At 40.4% G+C, this 17408-nt stretch overlaps 1 protein-coding gene across 1 annotated transcript; it reads left to right on the top strand.

The window, feature by feature from the left end:
• The first annotated feature begins 106 nt into the window (after positions 1-106).
• LOC111960454 (palmitoyltransferase ZDHHC21-like) lies at positions 107-6901 on the top strand. Its single transcript, XM_023982456.3, has 8 exons — positions 107-183; positions 751-915; positions 1002-1100; positions 1248-1359; positions 1728-1866; positions 2239-2355; positions 5466-5509; positions 5798-6901. The coding sequence occupies exons 2-8, from the start codon at positions 762-764 to the stop codon at positions 5940-5942; spliced, it is 810 nt and encodes a 269-aa protein (XP_023838224.1). The 5' UTR covers positions 107-183; positions 751-761; the 3' UTR covers positions 5943-6901.
• The last annotated feature ends 10507 nt before the right edge of the window (positions 6902-17408 follow it).

Raw genomic sequence — 17408 nt, 5'->3', positions numbered from 1 at the left:
GGCTTACAAAAAAATACATTATACAAAAAAAGTTCGAACGCATCTCCAGTAGATGGCAGCAGGACTAATCTTTCTGACAACAAATCATAACACAGTCACAGAATATTTCATTTGCGGCATCTCCACGGAAGTACCCACTAAGAACTGAACCGGTGGACTCATTGGAAAAGACAGTACTAATAAGTGGGTAACCCTCTGAATTTTAGGAATACATATCCCCAGCTTGACGTGTAGGTGGAGGAACTAAAGTCATGTGATAGCTAGCTACATTTTGATCTGTTACTTCTAGCTAGCTATCTACAGAGACCAAGCCCGCGCGTAGCTAGCTAGCTACCTGTCAGAAAAGCTCGCCAGCAATCAATATATTTTTCATGTGTCTACTGTCTACCTTGTATGCTTGACATGGACTACTTTCAGAAAATATTTTGCTAGCTAGTAAAGTGTCAGTATGTTATGGTACAATCAGAATGTATTGCATTATTGTGTGTGTGTATCATAATGTGACTTATGGGTGGGAGGTGCACACTAACATGTCATCATTGATTCATGATGYACACAGGCATCCGATAAGAATCAGAAGAGAATGAGAAAGTGAGATAACGTTGACTATGAGCTCAATTTTTATTGAGTAAGACCTTCACAAGTGCAACCTAACCTATTGATTAACACTGATCATAAGCTGCCAATGGGCATATCCATATCTTTTTCTCCAGGGAAGGTTATGACACTTCGTCTCTCTGTGTACCCAAGTCACAGGAACCATGAAGCTTCGGCTGCACTTTGTGGTGGACCCCATGGGCTGGTTCTGCATCAGTGTGGTGTTGGCCATCTGGCTCTACAACTCCTTCTTCGTCCCCAAGTTGGTGCTGCTGCCACATTTCTATGAGGGTCATATCCACTGGGCCTTGGTTGTCAGTGAGTATCAATCCCACAGACCAGGAGTTATTTCTGACTAATCAAAGACTTTTACTGCTATAGTCATCCTGTTCCTCTCCTCCTAGGTTACTACTCAGCATCAGCCTTCTGTATGGCAGCACTTTTCAGAGCTTCTACAGCCGACCCGGGTAGACTCCCAACCGACCCCCACATCCCTCACTCAGGTAATGTGGCATTCCACAGCCTCTCCCTCTGTGTCATGAATACAGATAGAAGATCCGCTGATATATAAGGTTTTTTTATATGACAAAAGTTTATCATTTGACATGGTCAGTCATGACACGGAGACCTTTTTTGTTACTTTGTTTCAGAGCGAGAGCAGTGGGAAATGTGTAGCAAGTGCAACATGATGAGACCAAAAAGGTCCCACCACTGCAGTCGTTGTGGCCATTGTGTACGTAGAATGGACCACCACTGTCCATGGTAAGGCTTCAGACACTTCTATCACTCCCCTAGGAGATTCAGCTATACAGGGCAGCTCTTTGTGGGGGGAAATTTTGAATTTTGTGTAGCATTCAAAGAGCTGATGGTGATATAGTCTTTCCTCGAACTGGCCAAGAGATGGGGCCGCCTGTACAGTATTTACACCCCACACTGCACCTCTTCTCTAGCAGCACCCCCAGGATTGCCATTTGCCACATTGCTAAAAGCAATAGACAGCTAATTGAACGGTTTATGCCTAAAAAAAGTTTATCCTCTTAGGAAAATCTGCTTGATATTTGACTAGCTTGTAACTAGGCCTATGAGCAGTCCTGTAAAATGTATCRTTTCTCCCTCTTGTCTCCTGGCAGGATCAATAATTGTGTAGGGGAGGACAACCACTGGCTCTTTTTGCAGCTCTGTTTTTACACACAGGTCCTCAGTTTGTTCACCCTGGCTCTGGACTTCTGCCAGTACTATTACTTCCAGCCCTTAACCACATTGGACCAGGTAAAGTCAAGAATGAAAAGTGAGGCCTTATCAACACTGAACTAGCAGTAATTCAAGGAATTTATCACCGGACAGAACCCTACATGGTTTGAATCATGACTTGGTTCTATTTGGTAAAAGCGATCACAAGGAAGCATTTCGTCACAGTTTTTGATTACCTTCTAAGTCAAGATTTGACTATTTCCTTGGAAAGTATGGTATCAAGTTCTTACAGATCCCTGTCTGTTAGACGCATAAAAAGCACTCTCCCGTCTATGTTTTGATGATTAATATTTGAATGGAGATGGTATGCTGAATGTGTGAAAGGAGGACGGGGGTATGTGCATGGTGCTGTGAAGTTGACTTTGGYCTCTTCTGGTTGTTCTCTCATAGGAGGCGTTTACTGCACGTCACGAGCTCGCCCTGATACGAGTGTCTGCGATCATGGGTCTGGTGATGTTCGGAGGCATGAGCAGCCTTTTCTATACTCAGCTCGCTGGCATCCTGACAGTGAGTCAAATCTCTCTACTGTCTCTCATTACAGATTGTGGTCAGAAAATTGTGGTCAGGTAAATATCAGAGTTGTTGTTATACTGTGCATTCGGAAAGTCTTCAGACCCCTTCTCTTTTTCCACATTTTGTTACGTAACAGCCTTATTCTAAAATTGATTAAATATTTTTTTCCCCCTCATCAATCTACACATAATATCCCATAATGACAAAACAAAAACAGGTTTTTAGACATTTTTGCAAATGCATATATAAAAAAAACGGAAATATCACATTTACATAAGTATTCAGACCCTTTACTCAGTACTTTGTTGAAGCACCTTTGGCAGCAATTACAGCCTTGAGTCTTCTTGGCACACCTGTATTTGGGGAGTTTCTCCCATTCTTCTCTGCAGATCTCTCCAGCTCTGTCAGGTTGGATGGGGAGTGTCACTGCACAGCTATTTTTAGGTCTCTCCAGAGATGTTCGATCGGGTTCAAGTCCGGGTTCTAACTGGGCCACTCAAGGACATTCAGGGACTTGTCCCGAAGGCACTTCTGCATTGTCTTGGCTGTGTTGTCTTGGTTGTTTTCCTGTTGGAAGGTGAGCCTTCGCCCCAGTCTGAGGTCCTGAGCTCTCTGGAGCAGGTTTTCATCAAGGATCTCTCTGTACTTTGCTCTGTTCATCTTTCCCTCAATCTAGACTAGTCTCCCAGTCCCGGCTGCTGAAAAGCATCCCCACAGCATGATGCTGCCACCACCATGCTTCACCGTAGGGATGGTAATGGCCAGGTGATGAGCAGGGCCTGATTTCTTCCTGACGTGACGCTTGGCATTCAGGCCAAAGAGTTCTCTTGGTTTCATCAGACCAGAAAATCTTGTTTCTCATGGTCTGAGAGTCCTTTAGCTGCCTTTTGGCAAACTCCAAGCAGGCTGTCATGTGCCTTTTACTGAGGAGTGGCTAGAGCATTAGAGCATTGGACTAGTAACTGAAAGATTGCAAGTTCAAATCCCCGAGCTGACAAGGTACAAATCTGTTGTTCTGCYCCTGAACAGGCAGTTAACCCACTGTTCCTAGKCTGTCATTGAAAATAAGAATTTGTTCTTAACTGATTTGCCTAGTTAAATAAAGGTAAAAAATATATAACAAAAATTTGGAAAGGCACACATCTGGTCCATCTGGTCACTACCATAAAGGCCTGATTGGTGGTGCTGCAGAGATCCTTCTGGAAGGTTCTCCCATCTCCACAGAGAGCTCTGTCAGTGACCATCAGGTTCTTGTCCCCCGATTGCTCAGTTTGGCCAGGCAGCCAGCTCTAAGAAGAGTCTTGGTGGTTCCAAACTTGGGGATGGTGGAGGCCACTGTGTTCTTGGGGACCTTCAATGCTGCGAAATGTTTTGGTACCCTTCCCCAGATCTGTGCCTTGACATAATCCTCTCTCGGAGCTCTACGGACAATTCCTTCGACCTAATGGCTTGGTTTTTGCTCTGACATGCACTGTCAACGGTGGGACCTTTATATAGACGTGTGTGCCTTTCCAAATTTTTGTTATATATTTTTTACCTTTATTTAACTAGGCAAATCAGTTAAGAACAAATTCTTATTTTCAATGACAGCCTAGGAACAGTGGGTTAACTGCCTGTTCAGGAGCAGAACAACAGATTTGTACCTTGTCAGCTCGGGGATTTGAACTTGCAATCTTTCAGTTACTAGTCCAATGCTCTAACCACTAGGCTACCCTGCCGCCCCATCATGTCCAATCAATTGAATTTACTAAAGGTGGACTCCAATAAAGTTGTAGAAACATCTCAAGGATGATCAGTGGAAACAGGATGCCTCTGAGCTCAATTTCGAGTCTCATAGCAAAGGGTCTGAATACTTATGTAAATAAGGTATTTCTGTTGTTATTTTATAACTTTGAAAATATTTCTAAAAACCTGTTTTCACTTTGTCATTATGGGATATTGTGTGTACATTGATGAGGGGGAAAAAACAATTTGAAGAAATTTTAGAATAAGGCTGTAACATAACAAAATATGAAAAAAGTGAAGGGGTCTGAATACTTTCCCGAATGCACTGTATGTCAAAGTAGCATGTTATGCACTGTTTACTGATGTATGCCATTCAGCCTCAGTTCTGTTCCCTGGGTATGTGACTAGTGTATCCACACTTAGACCAGATTGTTACCTATTGCTCTCGAAGTAGTTGGAATATTAGGATATGTTTGTAAACTTTACTGTGTCCTTGGCTGTCATGACCTAGATGAGCCCTCACCTTTAACCTCTGTGAGTGGATTGACAGGATGTAATGAACCAACACCAAGGTGCAATAGACTTAAAAGCTTAAATGTGAGCCCAGCTGACTTAAACCATCTGGACTGCTAAGCCATTATTGTTCCTGTAGGTAAACATGGGTTCTTCTCGCAGCTTAGGAAGGCCTAGTTAGTCCAATACTCACTCGTCTTGTTGTTGCACAGACCTGTGAACAGGCTTAGTAAAAGATTTGCTGATTGGATAAATCCCTACACCTCCAAGTCTCAATGTATAGACGTACGCCACCAGAAGCTATTGGCTATTTTAATACAACAAAACATATGGTAAGGAGGAAGGGCAATGGCAGGATGTTGGTTAGTTGTTTGTTGTTAACCGAGAAAACAAGCTAACAGGAATAAGATGATAACAATATGTTACAAATGTACAGTAAACGCAGAGTCATGTAATAGTTAGGTGTTTTGATTGTTGATTAAACAGATAGAGGTCCTTTTCAGAAAACATCTTGACTTTGGAAACCTTTGGAAATCCGCACAGGTGGGCAGGTGCATTAATGCAGCTTCGTCCAGGTTAGGGTTTGGCCGGGGTAGACCGTCATTGTAAATTAGAGTTTGTTACTAACTGTCTTGCCTAAGTTAAATAAAGGTTAATAAAAAAAAGTCTCATTTGCATTTGGTGTGTTTTCTGTTTGGTGAATCGCTTTGTGTGTAAGGCCTCCACTTGAAGAGGTTTACCTGGCTAAGTAGCACACATCCTGTTAATTAATGCAAATAAATGTTCCAGGGCAGTCTGTGATCATGCAAACTACTCAAATATGTTCACTGTTTAAACTATTTCCCTCTTGTGTGACCCCCTAACAGGACACCACCACCATTGAGAAAATGGCTAACTTCTCAAATAAAATGTAAGTACAATGGTTTTGCTCCTTTGTGCTGCCTTTGATACAAGGGACAAGAAAATCCTCTTAGTACTTGCAGACTTTGTTGGGCTCTGTGGACAGCCTCTTCAGTTTCATGTTTTACTTATCTGAATGGAAACAATTTGTCCAGCCTGCTAGTTGACAAATCATCTCAGTACCATTTTGTTGAATTTGGTGTTCCACAAGAGTTAGTGTTGGGACCTCTGTTTTTCTCTTTAGGGACCATTCGGACTTGCATGCTTGTGCACATTATTTTTCCTTTCTCTTTCACAGAGGCGGGGCTGGTGGTGGGTCAAAGGAATCCTGGCAGCGGACTCTGGCTGAGGTGTTTGGCACTACCTGGAAAGTCCTGTGGTTCATCCCGTTGAGGAGCAGGCAACCGCTGACCTTTCCCCACCAATTCCGCACTCACGTGTAGATAAGTGAAGGAGCTCTGTTCCACTTCGAACCAGACGATAGGCTGCCATCTCTGACAGAGAATACACTGTGCACATTTTCAGCACCCCCCGCCTGCCTTCACCTCCCTGTTTTGTGCCATCTAAGCTCGGTGGTAGTCTTGGTTGGCCAGTGGATACACACAGTCTTTTTGTCTTTCTCTATAGGACGTAGGATTGACAGTGCCTGAACTGGATCACAAACTTCTGCAAGAGTCGAGGACATGTTACCAAGTGCAACCTAGTCCCCTTTCTAATCATTAMTAGGGGCTCCATTGTGCTCTATTGTCCCATTCCGGAAACCACTTTAAAGGGAAATTGCTTTTGAGAGAAACTCAAAAGGAAATCACTAAGAACCTCAAGTTGATTGTAGGGCCATGTAGACCTTCAAACGACCCTAAATATTAACCCTAACTCTGTACCCAATACACAGCCTAATTTTTCTATAATTTGTGCCATGACACTTTTAGTCAGTCTCCCAAATGGTTTGGATACACACTTTTTACAGAAGGCTTTATAAGTAATTATTTTGGGAAGAAGTTGGGTATCAAGTGGTGGGGAAGTTGGTTTATGGATTGCTAAATTGTAGAGCAGAACCATGATTTAACTGCATTCCATAATTATATGGTTCAAGGGTTCCTTTGCTTTACTGTTTACACTCATATTTATTTTAAAGATTTTTTTTAAGATGCTCCTACAAAAAATATTTACCACTAGTAACACCTTAATTTTAACTACATAGTAACCAACCATGACTTATTTTCCATTCACAGCGGTAATGTCTTGTGTTCCACTTTCATTACTATCAATTAGACAACATTTCCGCAGAAGTTCTGAACTTTCACAGATATCCATGATTAAAAACATCTCACGATGCTAGAAAGTCATCCGTTATAAAACACTATGTTTGCTTGAGACTTTTTCAAACCTCCACACTGTCTATTGCCAAATTATTTAACCTTACCAATGAAGATGATATGAAAAATGTCCCAATGGGGGAGTCACAGTGAAACAAGTGGATTGTATCAATATTTATTTCAAGCTATACCAAATATTTGTATTTATATGTATCTGTTGTTGTACACTTGGCTGTAACATTGTGCATATGCACTGATATATTACCTCTATATTTTTTGTACACATTCCACATTTTTTCAATATACATATGCTGTAGAAATCTTTGAAGAATTAGTCCTCTTTTAAGTTTTCTTGATTTTTATTTCAATGTTCTCATCACTTGTTGAGTTGATCATTATTTTTAATGAATTGAATGTATGATAATAACGTTGAGTCTCCTGTACCTAATGTAAGACCTAGTGGAGTCTCAGAACACTGTACATGTGAGTGAGTAGGCACTGGTTGATGTTGATTTGTGCTTATGTTGAATGTGGGGAAAGCTGCTGTAAATTGTCCGTCATATTTCTAGTTTCTCCTTTTCTGTACCTCGATTGGTCGTAAATGGCAGTGGACGCCGGAATCTTTTTTTTGTTGACATTGTAGTATGTTTTCTACTCTTTACTTCCTTCATCATATAGGATGCATCATATATGGGGAATGTTAATGTTACAATAATACAAAATACATGTTTTTCGTTTAGACTTGAAATATTTGTCAATCGCTCGTCACCAATAGGAGTGCCACCAACTGTCTTAAACCATAGATGTATGTACAAAAATATTTTTTAACACTACATCAACTTTAAGTCTAAAAAGGACCTTGGTGAGAAGCTGTATCCTCATTACATCAACTGGTATCCCACCGGGCTTGATGCTAGGTCCCCTGCTGTTCTCATGTGTGTCTTCTACACTCCCCAACCCTCACCTTCTTAAACGTTATCCCCCTCCTAACTTGATCACTCGTGATGGATGCTCCATTGTCTTATGACACTATATAATGTAATGTACCACTTCCTCTGTAATCATTCAACTTCGTGCTACTGAAATMAGCACTTTATTACATCCCATGATATTAGAATTTAGCACTTTTTTATTTTAGTAAGGAATTTGCCATGAACCTTTGCCATAGCCATTAACATAGATCTACTTACAGGGCTTTTTTTATTTGGTTATTTAGCCCCCTTATTATAATTAACTTTGAATAAGTGGCTCTAGATGAGTGTCTATGCTAAATTACAAATATACTAGGAAGGAGAGTCCACATATACAGATGTAGGATCTTAATTTGACCCAGTTTGCTACAGCACGAACAATTATCCTGCAACAACAGGACGTGAATTATGTGGATTATAATTAATTGACGTTTTTGTTGAATTGATACATTTTTCATGAGGAAAAATCAGGTCTGAAATGTTAAAGTGGAAATTACAAACTTCAGAAACCTTTTAAAAMCTCAAATACAATTTTCTCCATTGCAGGAAAGTTCTCCTGCAACTGGGTAATCAAATTAAGATCCTACATCTGTATTGAGTCTTGTAGTTGCGGCATACGTCTATTTAAAAAATGGAATCTAATGTAATTGACACATGATTCATGCATGTTCAGGTTACATTACCTGTTGTTTACATATTTATTTTTACATGTAAGAACACCAAYATTTTACAGTTTGAGATTTCAGCTTGAAATACCAATGTTGTGCTGACTCATGCATTTGGCTAAATGATTCTCGTTAGGCCTTTTTGCTGCAGCATCTTTTCTTTCTCAATGTAATTAAGAATAATGCATATATACAGTAGATCATAAATGTGTTGTGCATATATCATACATATATTCCTGACTGTTGTGTAATGAATTGGGCTCCAACCTGACATCAGATTGACTTGAGGATGCATTAGAATGTATAGAGGCTTGAAGCTTAAGACTCTTTTGTCCTCAAGAGGTTGCAATAAGATGGATTTGAATTTCATTGAGTTCAATTGAAATGTATCTCCATAACTGAAATATAATGTAGACGTCTGTATACTCAACATAATATATATATATTTAAAGGGAATGTCTCTTAAGATGTTGGTATGCCTCACATACATTGCCTCGCATACACATGCATTTCAAATAGCCACCTACATTTTACATTACCTACAAACCATTACTGTTTTTTATTGTACCCATAATACCTATATTCTGAAAATTCTAACATTTAGTTAACTTACAGATATGGCATAAGAAATGGAACATCAATTTGGGCCTAATATTGTCCATTTGAGAATCAATTTCAGGGAAAAATGTCGATTTAAAAAAGGTTTTTAACTGATGGAATTAAATGATTTGAAATTCAGTTTGAGCTTTTAATTTTTTTTTCAGATCAAATCTGTTTTGGGAAGACCGAATTTAAAGTTAATGTGATACATGTTGGTTATTTTCTGTGTCTCAGGTTATAATTATATTCATTTTCTTTGACAATTAAGAAAAAAAACATTGTTTTAATCATGGGAATATGAATGCTGCCAATACACATGATTATTTACTAAATAAATGCTGGAACTAAGTTCTTAAATGTGTTTTGTTGTTATTACTTGCTAATTAATGTCCCTCATAGGTGGCCAACCCTCCTACTGGAGAGCTACTGGGTGTGCAGGCTTTCGCACCAGCCCTGCTAAAACACATTTGGTACTACTAATCAACTACTCATCAGGACCTTTATTAGCTCAGTCAGGTGTTAGAGTAGGGTTGGAGCAAAGTCCTGCACCCCAAAAACTTTAAGGAGGATACATTTAACAGACCCTTCATTTTAGTCAGGCACTGTTTTTACACAATGTGTCTAAAGTCAAAACCCAACAAAGTATGTMGTTATGAATATTCACTGTTGAATTCATTAAAACAATATGTGGGTTGTCTTTGTCAATTGTCCCTAACCCCAGGTCTTAACAACTCAATGAAGCATTCATAATGTGTGCATGAACCCAGAATGTAATTTATGCTACCATTGTTGTCTTCCAGACGATCTAAACTGGCAACAAGTATGGAGTGCGTTCCTCACAAACTCCTATGAGTGATGAGCCTTTTGGATGCCCCCAAAAAAGCTGAAATACAGATGTAGAATCTTAATTTGACCAGTATCGTTTAAGCTAAATAATCCGGCAGCAACAGGATTGGAACATTTAGTCCATAATGTTGCTTGATCAGCGGTTAGGCTATTAGCTGGAGGCTACATGGAAAGTACAATACTGTTAAGATAACCATGTGTTAGGACGGGTTTTCAGTGAATTTATGAACATCATGAAGCTCATCCTCATTTCCTGCGATGCAGGAAAAACCTCAACAACAAAAGAGTGATCAAATTAAGATCGTACACCTGTAGAGGCAATTTCCGTCTTTACATTTACAAAGTAAAAATGCTTCATAATCAGTTTATGGTTACTGTGGGGCTATTATCTAATCCAGTGACATTCCAATTGACCTTAAATAAGTAAAATATGCTTTGTGTTACAGTGAATTGTATAACAATGCATTGTATGCATGTTATAAGTACACACGCCATGAGATAAACATGTTGCACAATACGCTTCTAGTCAGGGACTGAGCTAAAACAGATCCCTTTGTCCATACTGTGATAGTTGGTAGTTTTGTGTGCAGATTAGACAATGGCAATGGATTTTTTAATTAACCAATTAAACTTGATTAAACTTAAACTTGAAACATACCCTATATGCCCATGCTCAGACATGTCCACATACTTCATGTATGTCTGAGTGAGTTTACAAAATCATTGATGAAGATAAAATAGGCCTAATTCTTACACATCAAGTGTGGTCAACACCAATAACATATTTCTTTCATTTCTTTAAGTCATTTTATGATATRAAAATGTTCTACCAAGAGTACATGTTAATTTATTTCCTTAATCTCTGGTCCTGCTTCATCAAGTGGACTAATTAAACAAGTGGCCACCTGTTACCAGCACAGGAGTGGACATCTGGCGAAACAAAGGAAATAATTAGGGGCTTGATATAAACATAATATCTAAAGCGTGGAGGAGGAGTGTCTTTTAAGATGCAAGCCGTGTCTATATACAGTTTTATTAGCAGTATGATTGGAGGTATTACTGTCCCAATGTGCTCTGCTCCATTTCACCAARCCTAGACTAGGATTAAGTATGCAGTAGACATGTCAAACATTGTTGGATTTTTAATTAGTAATTAATCGCAGACAATCTTTTTTTAATTTCAGGTTTGTTTCCATATGGGTCATGTTTAATCCATGGCATATGATTGTAGCATAGAAAAGGCTGGTGATATTTGCATACAAAATGTATTCATTCTAACACAATTATTTTCAAACAAAATAAATCATAGTACATCTTTCGCCAAAACAACCAACATGTAAACATCTCATCTCTATAAAAAAAAWATATATATTGTGCCTTCTCACATTAGAGTTACCACGAAGAACTTCCCAAGAACTTGAAAGATGGCGCTGATAGAGATGGCAGCTTCGCTTCAAGTCCTTAGGAAACTGTGCAGTATTTTGTTTTTTTAATGTATTATTTCTTACATTGTTAGCCCAGAAAACCTTAAGTGTTATTACATACAGCCGGGAAGAACTATTGAATATCAGAGAGACGTCAAGATACCAGCATAACCAGCACTACGACCAGGAATACGACTTTTCCAAAGCGGATCCTTTGTCTGCACCTCCCAGGGCATTTGAACTGATTCCAGAGGCCGACCCAAAACAACGCCATCGGAAGAGAGGGTGCCGGAGCGGTCTTCTAGTGAGGCTTCAGATGCGCGCACACCACCCACCGCTTCTGAGTATATTACTCGCAAATGTCCAGTCCCTAGTTAACAAAGTTGATGAAATTAGGGCAATAGTTGCTTTCCAAAGAGATGTATGGGATTGTAACATACTCTGTTTCACAGAAAAATGGCTAGCTGGGGATATGCTGTCGGAGTCCGTACAGCCAACGGGATTTTCAGTGCATCGCGCCGACAGGAAAAAACATGTCTCTGGTAAGAAGAAGGGCGGGGGTGTATGTTTCATGATTAACGACTCATGGTGTAATTGTAACAACATACAAGAACTCAAGTCCTTCACCTGACCTAGAACTCCTCACAATCAAATGCCGATTGTATTATCTCCCAAGAGAACTCTCCTTGGTTATCGTCACAGCCGTGTATATACCCCCCGTAAGCGGATACCAAGACGGTCATCAAGGAACTTCACTGGACTTTATGCAAACTGGAAAACATAAATCCTGAGGCTGCATTTATTGTAGCTGGATATTTTAACGAAGCTAATCTAAGAACAAGGCTACCTAAATTCTATCAGCATATCGATTGCAGTACACGAGTGAGTAACACACTTGACCACTGCTACTCTATCTTCCACGATGCATACAAGGCCCTTCCACGCCCTCCTTTTGGCAAATCTGATCATGACTCCAACTTGTTGCCCCCCCTTCTATAGGCAGAAACTAAAACAGGAAGCGCCAGTGCTTAGGTCTATCCAACGCAGGTCTGACCAATCAGATTCCACGCTTCAAGATTGCTTCGATCATGAGGACTGGGATATGTTCCAGGTAGCCTCAGACAATAACATTGACGTATACGCTGACTCGGTGAGCGAGTTTATAAGGAAGTGTATAGGAGATGTTGTACCCACTGTGACTATTAAAACCTTCCCTAACCAGAAACCATCGACGTCTTGCTCCCAGACAAATTAAACAACTTATTTTTAGATCAGTAAAAGGAGTCACCCAGGTTCCTCAACAAAAGACGGAGAGGACGTGGAAGAGGCCACCACGGAGGGGGAGGAAGAAATYAAGACTATCCAACCACACGGAGCAGGACCAGAAAAAGGCTGTGATCAACATTTCTGGAGAACCCCTTTCTGATGATTGCATAAGGGTCTTGTCTAAAGGACTGTCCTTTGCCCCCACATACTCAACTAATGAATTCAATACAAAGATTGACCTATTTCGGTTCTACAGGAATCTACATCTGAAGGCCTGGTACAGGCAAAACATCTCTCCAACTACAGACACCAGTGTCTCAGGTCAGGCAGTTTCTGTTCCCTCAAAAACACCTTTTAAGCCCAAGTCTACATTTTGTCCCATCGTCCAGAATACCACACTAAATACATTTGCCAAGAAGGTGAATTTTGATGTGGAGAATGTGTTTAAGGGTAAAATTGACTCCAACCAAACACAACGTAATCTTTCTAAGACAGAGAGGGATGCAGTTGAATCATTGTCCAAAAATGAACGGATTGTGGTTAAAAAAGCAGTCAAAGGTGGTGCTACAGTAGTGTGGAGTAAAGACAAATATGTGACAGAAGCCTACCGTCAATTAGACAATGATGAATTCTACCAATCTCTTACCTTCAACCCTACAGAGGACCTATAAACTGAATTGAAAGGGATCCTCACAGAAGCTAAGGAGAATGACTACATTTCAGACAATGAGTTCAAATTTACTTTCAATGGCAGTCCACGTGTGGCTTCTTTTTATCTTCTTCCAAAAGTCCACAAGAATCTTGAACCCCCCCCAGGGATACCAGTCATTAGTGGTAATGAAAGTCTGACAGAACCCATCTCTAATCACATTGATTACTTTATTAAGCCTTTTCTGACGTCACTCCCAGCCTATCTTCAAGATACCACAGATGTGTTGAACAAAATGAAGGAATTGAACAATGTAGGTACAGCTTCCTTTTTGGTCACCATGGATGTGGAGTCTCTATACACCACCATTGAACATGAACAAGGATTGGCAGCTATGCACCATTTCTGGAGTACCCGGCCTGAAACTGAGATGCCTCCTACTGAATGGACTCTTAATCATAACATCTTTATCTTTCAGGACCGTATTTTTGAGCAGGTCAAAGGATGTGCCATGGGAGCTTGCTACAGCCCTTCCTACGCTGGTTTGTATTTGGGTAAATGGGAAAATAACTTCATTTTGGATCCTTCTAATAACCATTTCTTTGACCGGATTATATGGTGGGGACGCTATATTGATGATGTTTGCCTGTTCTGGTCCGGCTCAGAACTTATTTCCTTCCACCAATACCTTAACAGCATTAACCCTAACATCAAACTAACTATGGAGTACAGCAAGGATAACGTTCATTTTTGGACCTCGACATCAGTAAAAATGACAACGGTTGTTTGCCGACATCAATCTTAAGGAAGCCTACAGATGGGAATGCCATTCTGAGGGCAGACAGCTTTCACCCCAAAACGCTAAAAGAATGTTCATTCCATATGGACAATTCCAAAGAGTCCGCAGAATTTGCGATCAGGAAACAGACTACTGTGTCAAATCTGCTGAATTGGTGAATCGCTTCTTGAATCGGGGCTACAGCGTTCAGGTCCTGAAAGATGCAGGTATAAGGGCTGGAATACTTGACAGAGAGAACTTGTTACGAAGGGGAGTGCCTCGTGATACATCAGAGAGAGTGTATTTTGTTACAAAATACAGCACTGAAGCAAAGAACATTAAAAGAATCATTAAAAATAATTGGGGAATCATCCAAAGTGATACGCTACTACGCCAAGTCTTCCCTGAGCCACCAGTTATAAGCTTTAAGAGATGTCCTACCCTAAATGACAAATTAGTCCAAAGCTATCTTCCTGGTGACGCTCAAAAAACTTGTCTTGACCACAAACCCAAGGGCTCTTTTAAATGTAACCAGTGCAACCATTGCAGAAATATTCCACAGAAGAACTATTTTGTTGACACAGCTTCTAAAATGAGTATTACGTCAAGCATTTCATTAACTGTAAAACCACTCATGTCATCTATAGGATACCAGTTGCATTGAATCACATTCATTGAAGTGCAGTAGAAGGTTGTGTGGTTCAAAAAGTGTGTTTTTGTCCCCAATACACTGTCTCTCCAGTAGCAGTAGCCCCTTCTCTCTCTAGCAGCTGCAGCAGAACAACTTTCTGCACTGGTCACTGGAGGTATTGATTTGKCCTATTGATTTTCACATTAGAAGTCATTGTGGTTGAAAAAGAAAGTACAAATCCAACTAAAGCTGGATCTCCAAACAGTTAAGCCTAATCCAATCAAGACTACGAAATGTATCGATTTTTCWTTCCAAATCAATAAAGTGCGTGGTGTGACTGTCGACCTTTCAGTGTATGTGAGCGTGGCCCTTTAACTTTCTCTTATGCGCGCCTGAACATGAACATCTAGRCTATGCTGTTTCAATACACTTTTATAACTGCTGAACAGTTAATCAAATGGCTACCTGGACTATTTACATTGACCCCATTTTTGGTTTGAGTTTTTTTGCACTGACCCTCTTGCACTGGCTCTATGCACACATACTGTACTACACTGACACTCCAACACACACATTGACAACACACACACCAGTGGAGGCTGGCTCATAATAATGGCTGGAATGGATTCAATGGAATGGTATCAAGCCTGTTGTTTCCATGTGGTTGATACCATTCCATTCTCCATTCCAGCCTTTATGAGCCATCCTCCCCTCGGTAGCCTTCAGTGACTCACACTTTCACATGTGCTGATGCTACTCTGTTTATTATCTATCCTGATTGCCGAGTCACTTTTACCCCTACCTACATGTACATTGTTACGTTTCCCAGCAAGAAAACCAAATATTGTCGCTCAAACAGAAGGGGGAACTAACAAAGAGTCACTGACAACAACCAGAACAAAACAGGGGGGGGATTCTGAAAGACACTCATGGGGGTGTYCACAACTAGAACCTAAGACACCCACCATGAGCACACACTAAATTTGACCAAGAGGCAAACAAAAGAAAAACCCACACCAAACTTAATGATAGGAAAAGAAGACTAAAAGTTGGCGCAGTTTAGAAATCTAAATAGGGAGCGCCAACTAAAGGTGCTAACCCTTCACATTTATCAAGATAACTGGAGCACTGGACCAGCAACTCTTATTAAAGAGCCTGGGCTAACAAAGGTGAAACACCTTTCCACTAACGAGATGGCAACCAGCACAGGTGTATCACGTCCTGACTAACGAGGTGACACCAATCGGTACGCCTTACGTGCTAACGAGCTATACGTGCTAATGAGCTATACGTGCTAAAGTCCTATCTCAAAACATAAACGGAAAAACTAAAGCCTGTAACAACATATTACTTCAATTACCTCGTATACATTGACTCAGTACCGGTACTCATTATATATACCCTCGTTATTATATTATATTATTCATTTTATTTATATTTATTTTTAACTCTGCATTGTTGGGAAAGGGCTCATAAGTAAAAATCACACTAATGTCTACAGCTGTTGTATTCAGCGCATGTGACAAATAAAATGTATTTCAAGGTTTCATGAACAGTATGTCTCATGTTCTTGCTGCTTGTGTAAGTGCCTCTTGTGCAATACATAGAGTTAAGAGAATCAGACCTCAAAGTATAAATGGGTATAATACCTGTGATTTTGATGAGATGTTACAGTACTATTCAGAACAATAACAGTAATAAAAGGATACCATTTGTAGGCTGGTGCCTAAATTATCTACTGTGATTTACTCAGGGCTGATTTCCCAGACACAGATTAAGCCTAGTCCAGGACTAAAAAGCATGGTCAATGGAGAATCTCATGTTTTTTGTCCAGGACTAAACTTAATCTGCCCCGTATTGTATTGCCATTTAATTGGTCAGGTAGCTAACTTTAGGGGCATACAGTAAGTGATTCACAAGCCAAATAGTCCACAATCCCAACTACCTTTCCTGGCATTTGGGTAAATGCATGCAAGAGGCTTTGCACAACACTCAAGGTATTTTTTCCAATGGCCTTCTGTCTAAATGCCAACGGTTCAGACTCTGAATGCCAACKGTTCAGAACCACTGCCATTCATGTTTTACTGCTCAGTCCACCCACGGTTCACGTGGGGTAAACCAGCTGCCTGGGAGAGGACAATGTGATGAGTTGGTGGCTTGGAATGTGTCAGGAGTGAAAAGGTCTTTTCTACTGCCCCTTTAAATAATATGTTGGAATCAATCAACTTCTTTAGTTGACCAACTAAGTGAGCAGGTATTATTTAAGGTATTATTTCAGCTGTTTGAGCGTTTTATGTGTTAATCTCCAGAAGCAAACCATATGACTTTTGTTGTTTTATAAAAGGGTTGGGGCATTGTAATCAGGAGGGGTAAACAGAACYGCATACAAGAGACAAAACAAGGACACTTCAGCCAGCAATGCGTCACAACTAAGCAGCTAGACACCCACTGTCTGACTCTTGAGTCTTTACAAAAGAATGATGCTCCTGTTTTCAACTCTGCTTCTTCAAGATTAATCCAGACTGAAGGGGTGTGTGTGTGTGTGTGGACTTTACATGCGTGTGTACGTGCGTGTGTATGTGAGAGAGACACACAGAGTAAGAGAAAGGCGGGGTCTATGAGAGAGTCGGGACACGGATCATGGTCCTTGTAATCATAGTGGTTTAAGACACTGGTCGTGTTGTAGCTTCCTCCCATAATGCAGTCTGTCACATAGGTTGGCCTACATGTAGCACAGCATGCCACTTGTGACTGATCTCTCCT

The sequence above is a fragment of the Salvelinus sp. IW2-2015 genome, linkage group LG37, assembly GCF_002910315.2.
Source record: "Salvelinus sp. IW2-2015 linkage group LG37, ASM291031v2, whole genome shotgun sequence".
NCBI lineage: Eukaryota > Metazoa > Chordata > Actinopteri > Salmoniformes > Salmonidae > Salvelinus > Salvelinus sp. IW2-2015.
The sequence above is the reverse complement of the archived record's forward strand: the minus strand, read 5'-3'. Positions and strand labels throughout refer to the sequence as shown.

What these genes read in the sequence shown, in the direction of transcription:
- LOC111960454 (XM_023982456.3), top strand. Translation starts at nt 762, where the DNA reads ATGAAGCTTCGGCTGCACTTTGTGGTGGACCCCATGGGCTGGTTCTGC. An exon ending in CCACTGGGCCTTGGTTGTCA is followed by an intron (nt 916 to 1,001) that starts GTGAGTATCAAT and finishes CTCTCCTCCTAG; the next exon opens with GTTACTACTCAGCATCAGCC. An exon ending in GCTAACTTCTCAAATAAAAT is followed by an intron (nt 5,510 to 5,797) that starts GTAAGTACAATG and finishes TCTCTTTCACAG; the next exon opens with AGGCGGGGCTGGTGGTGGGT.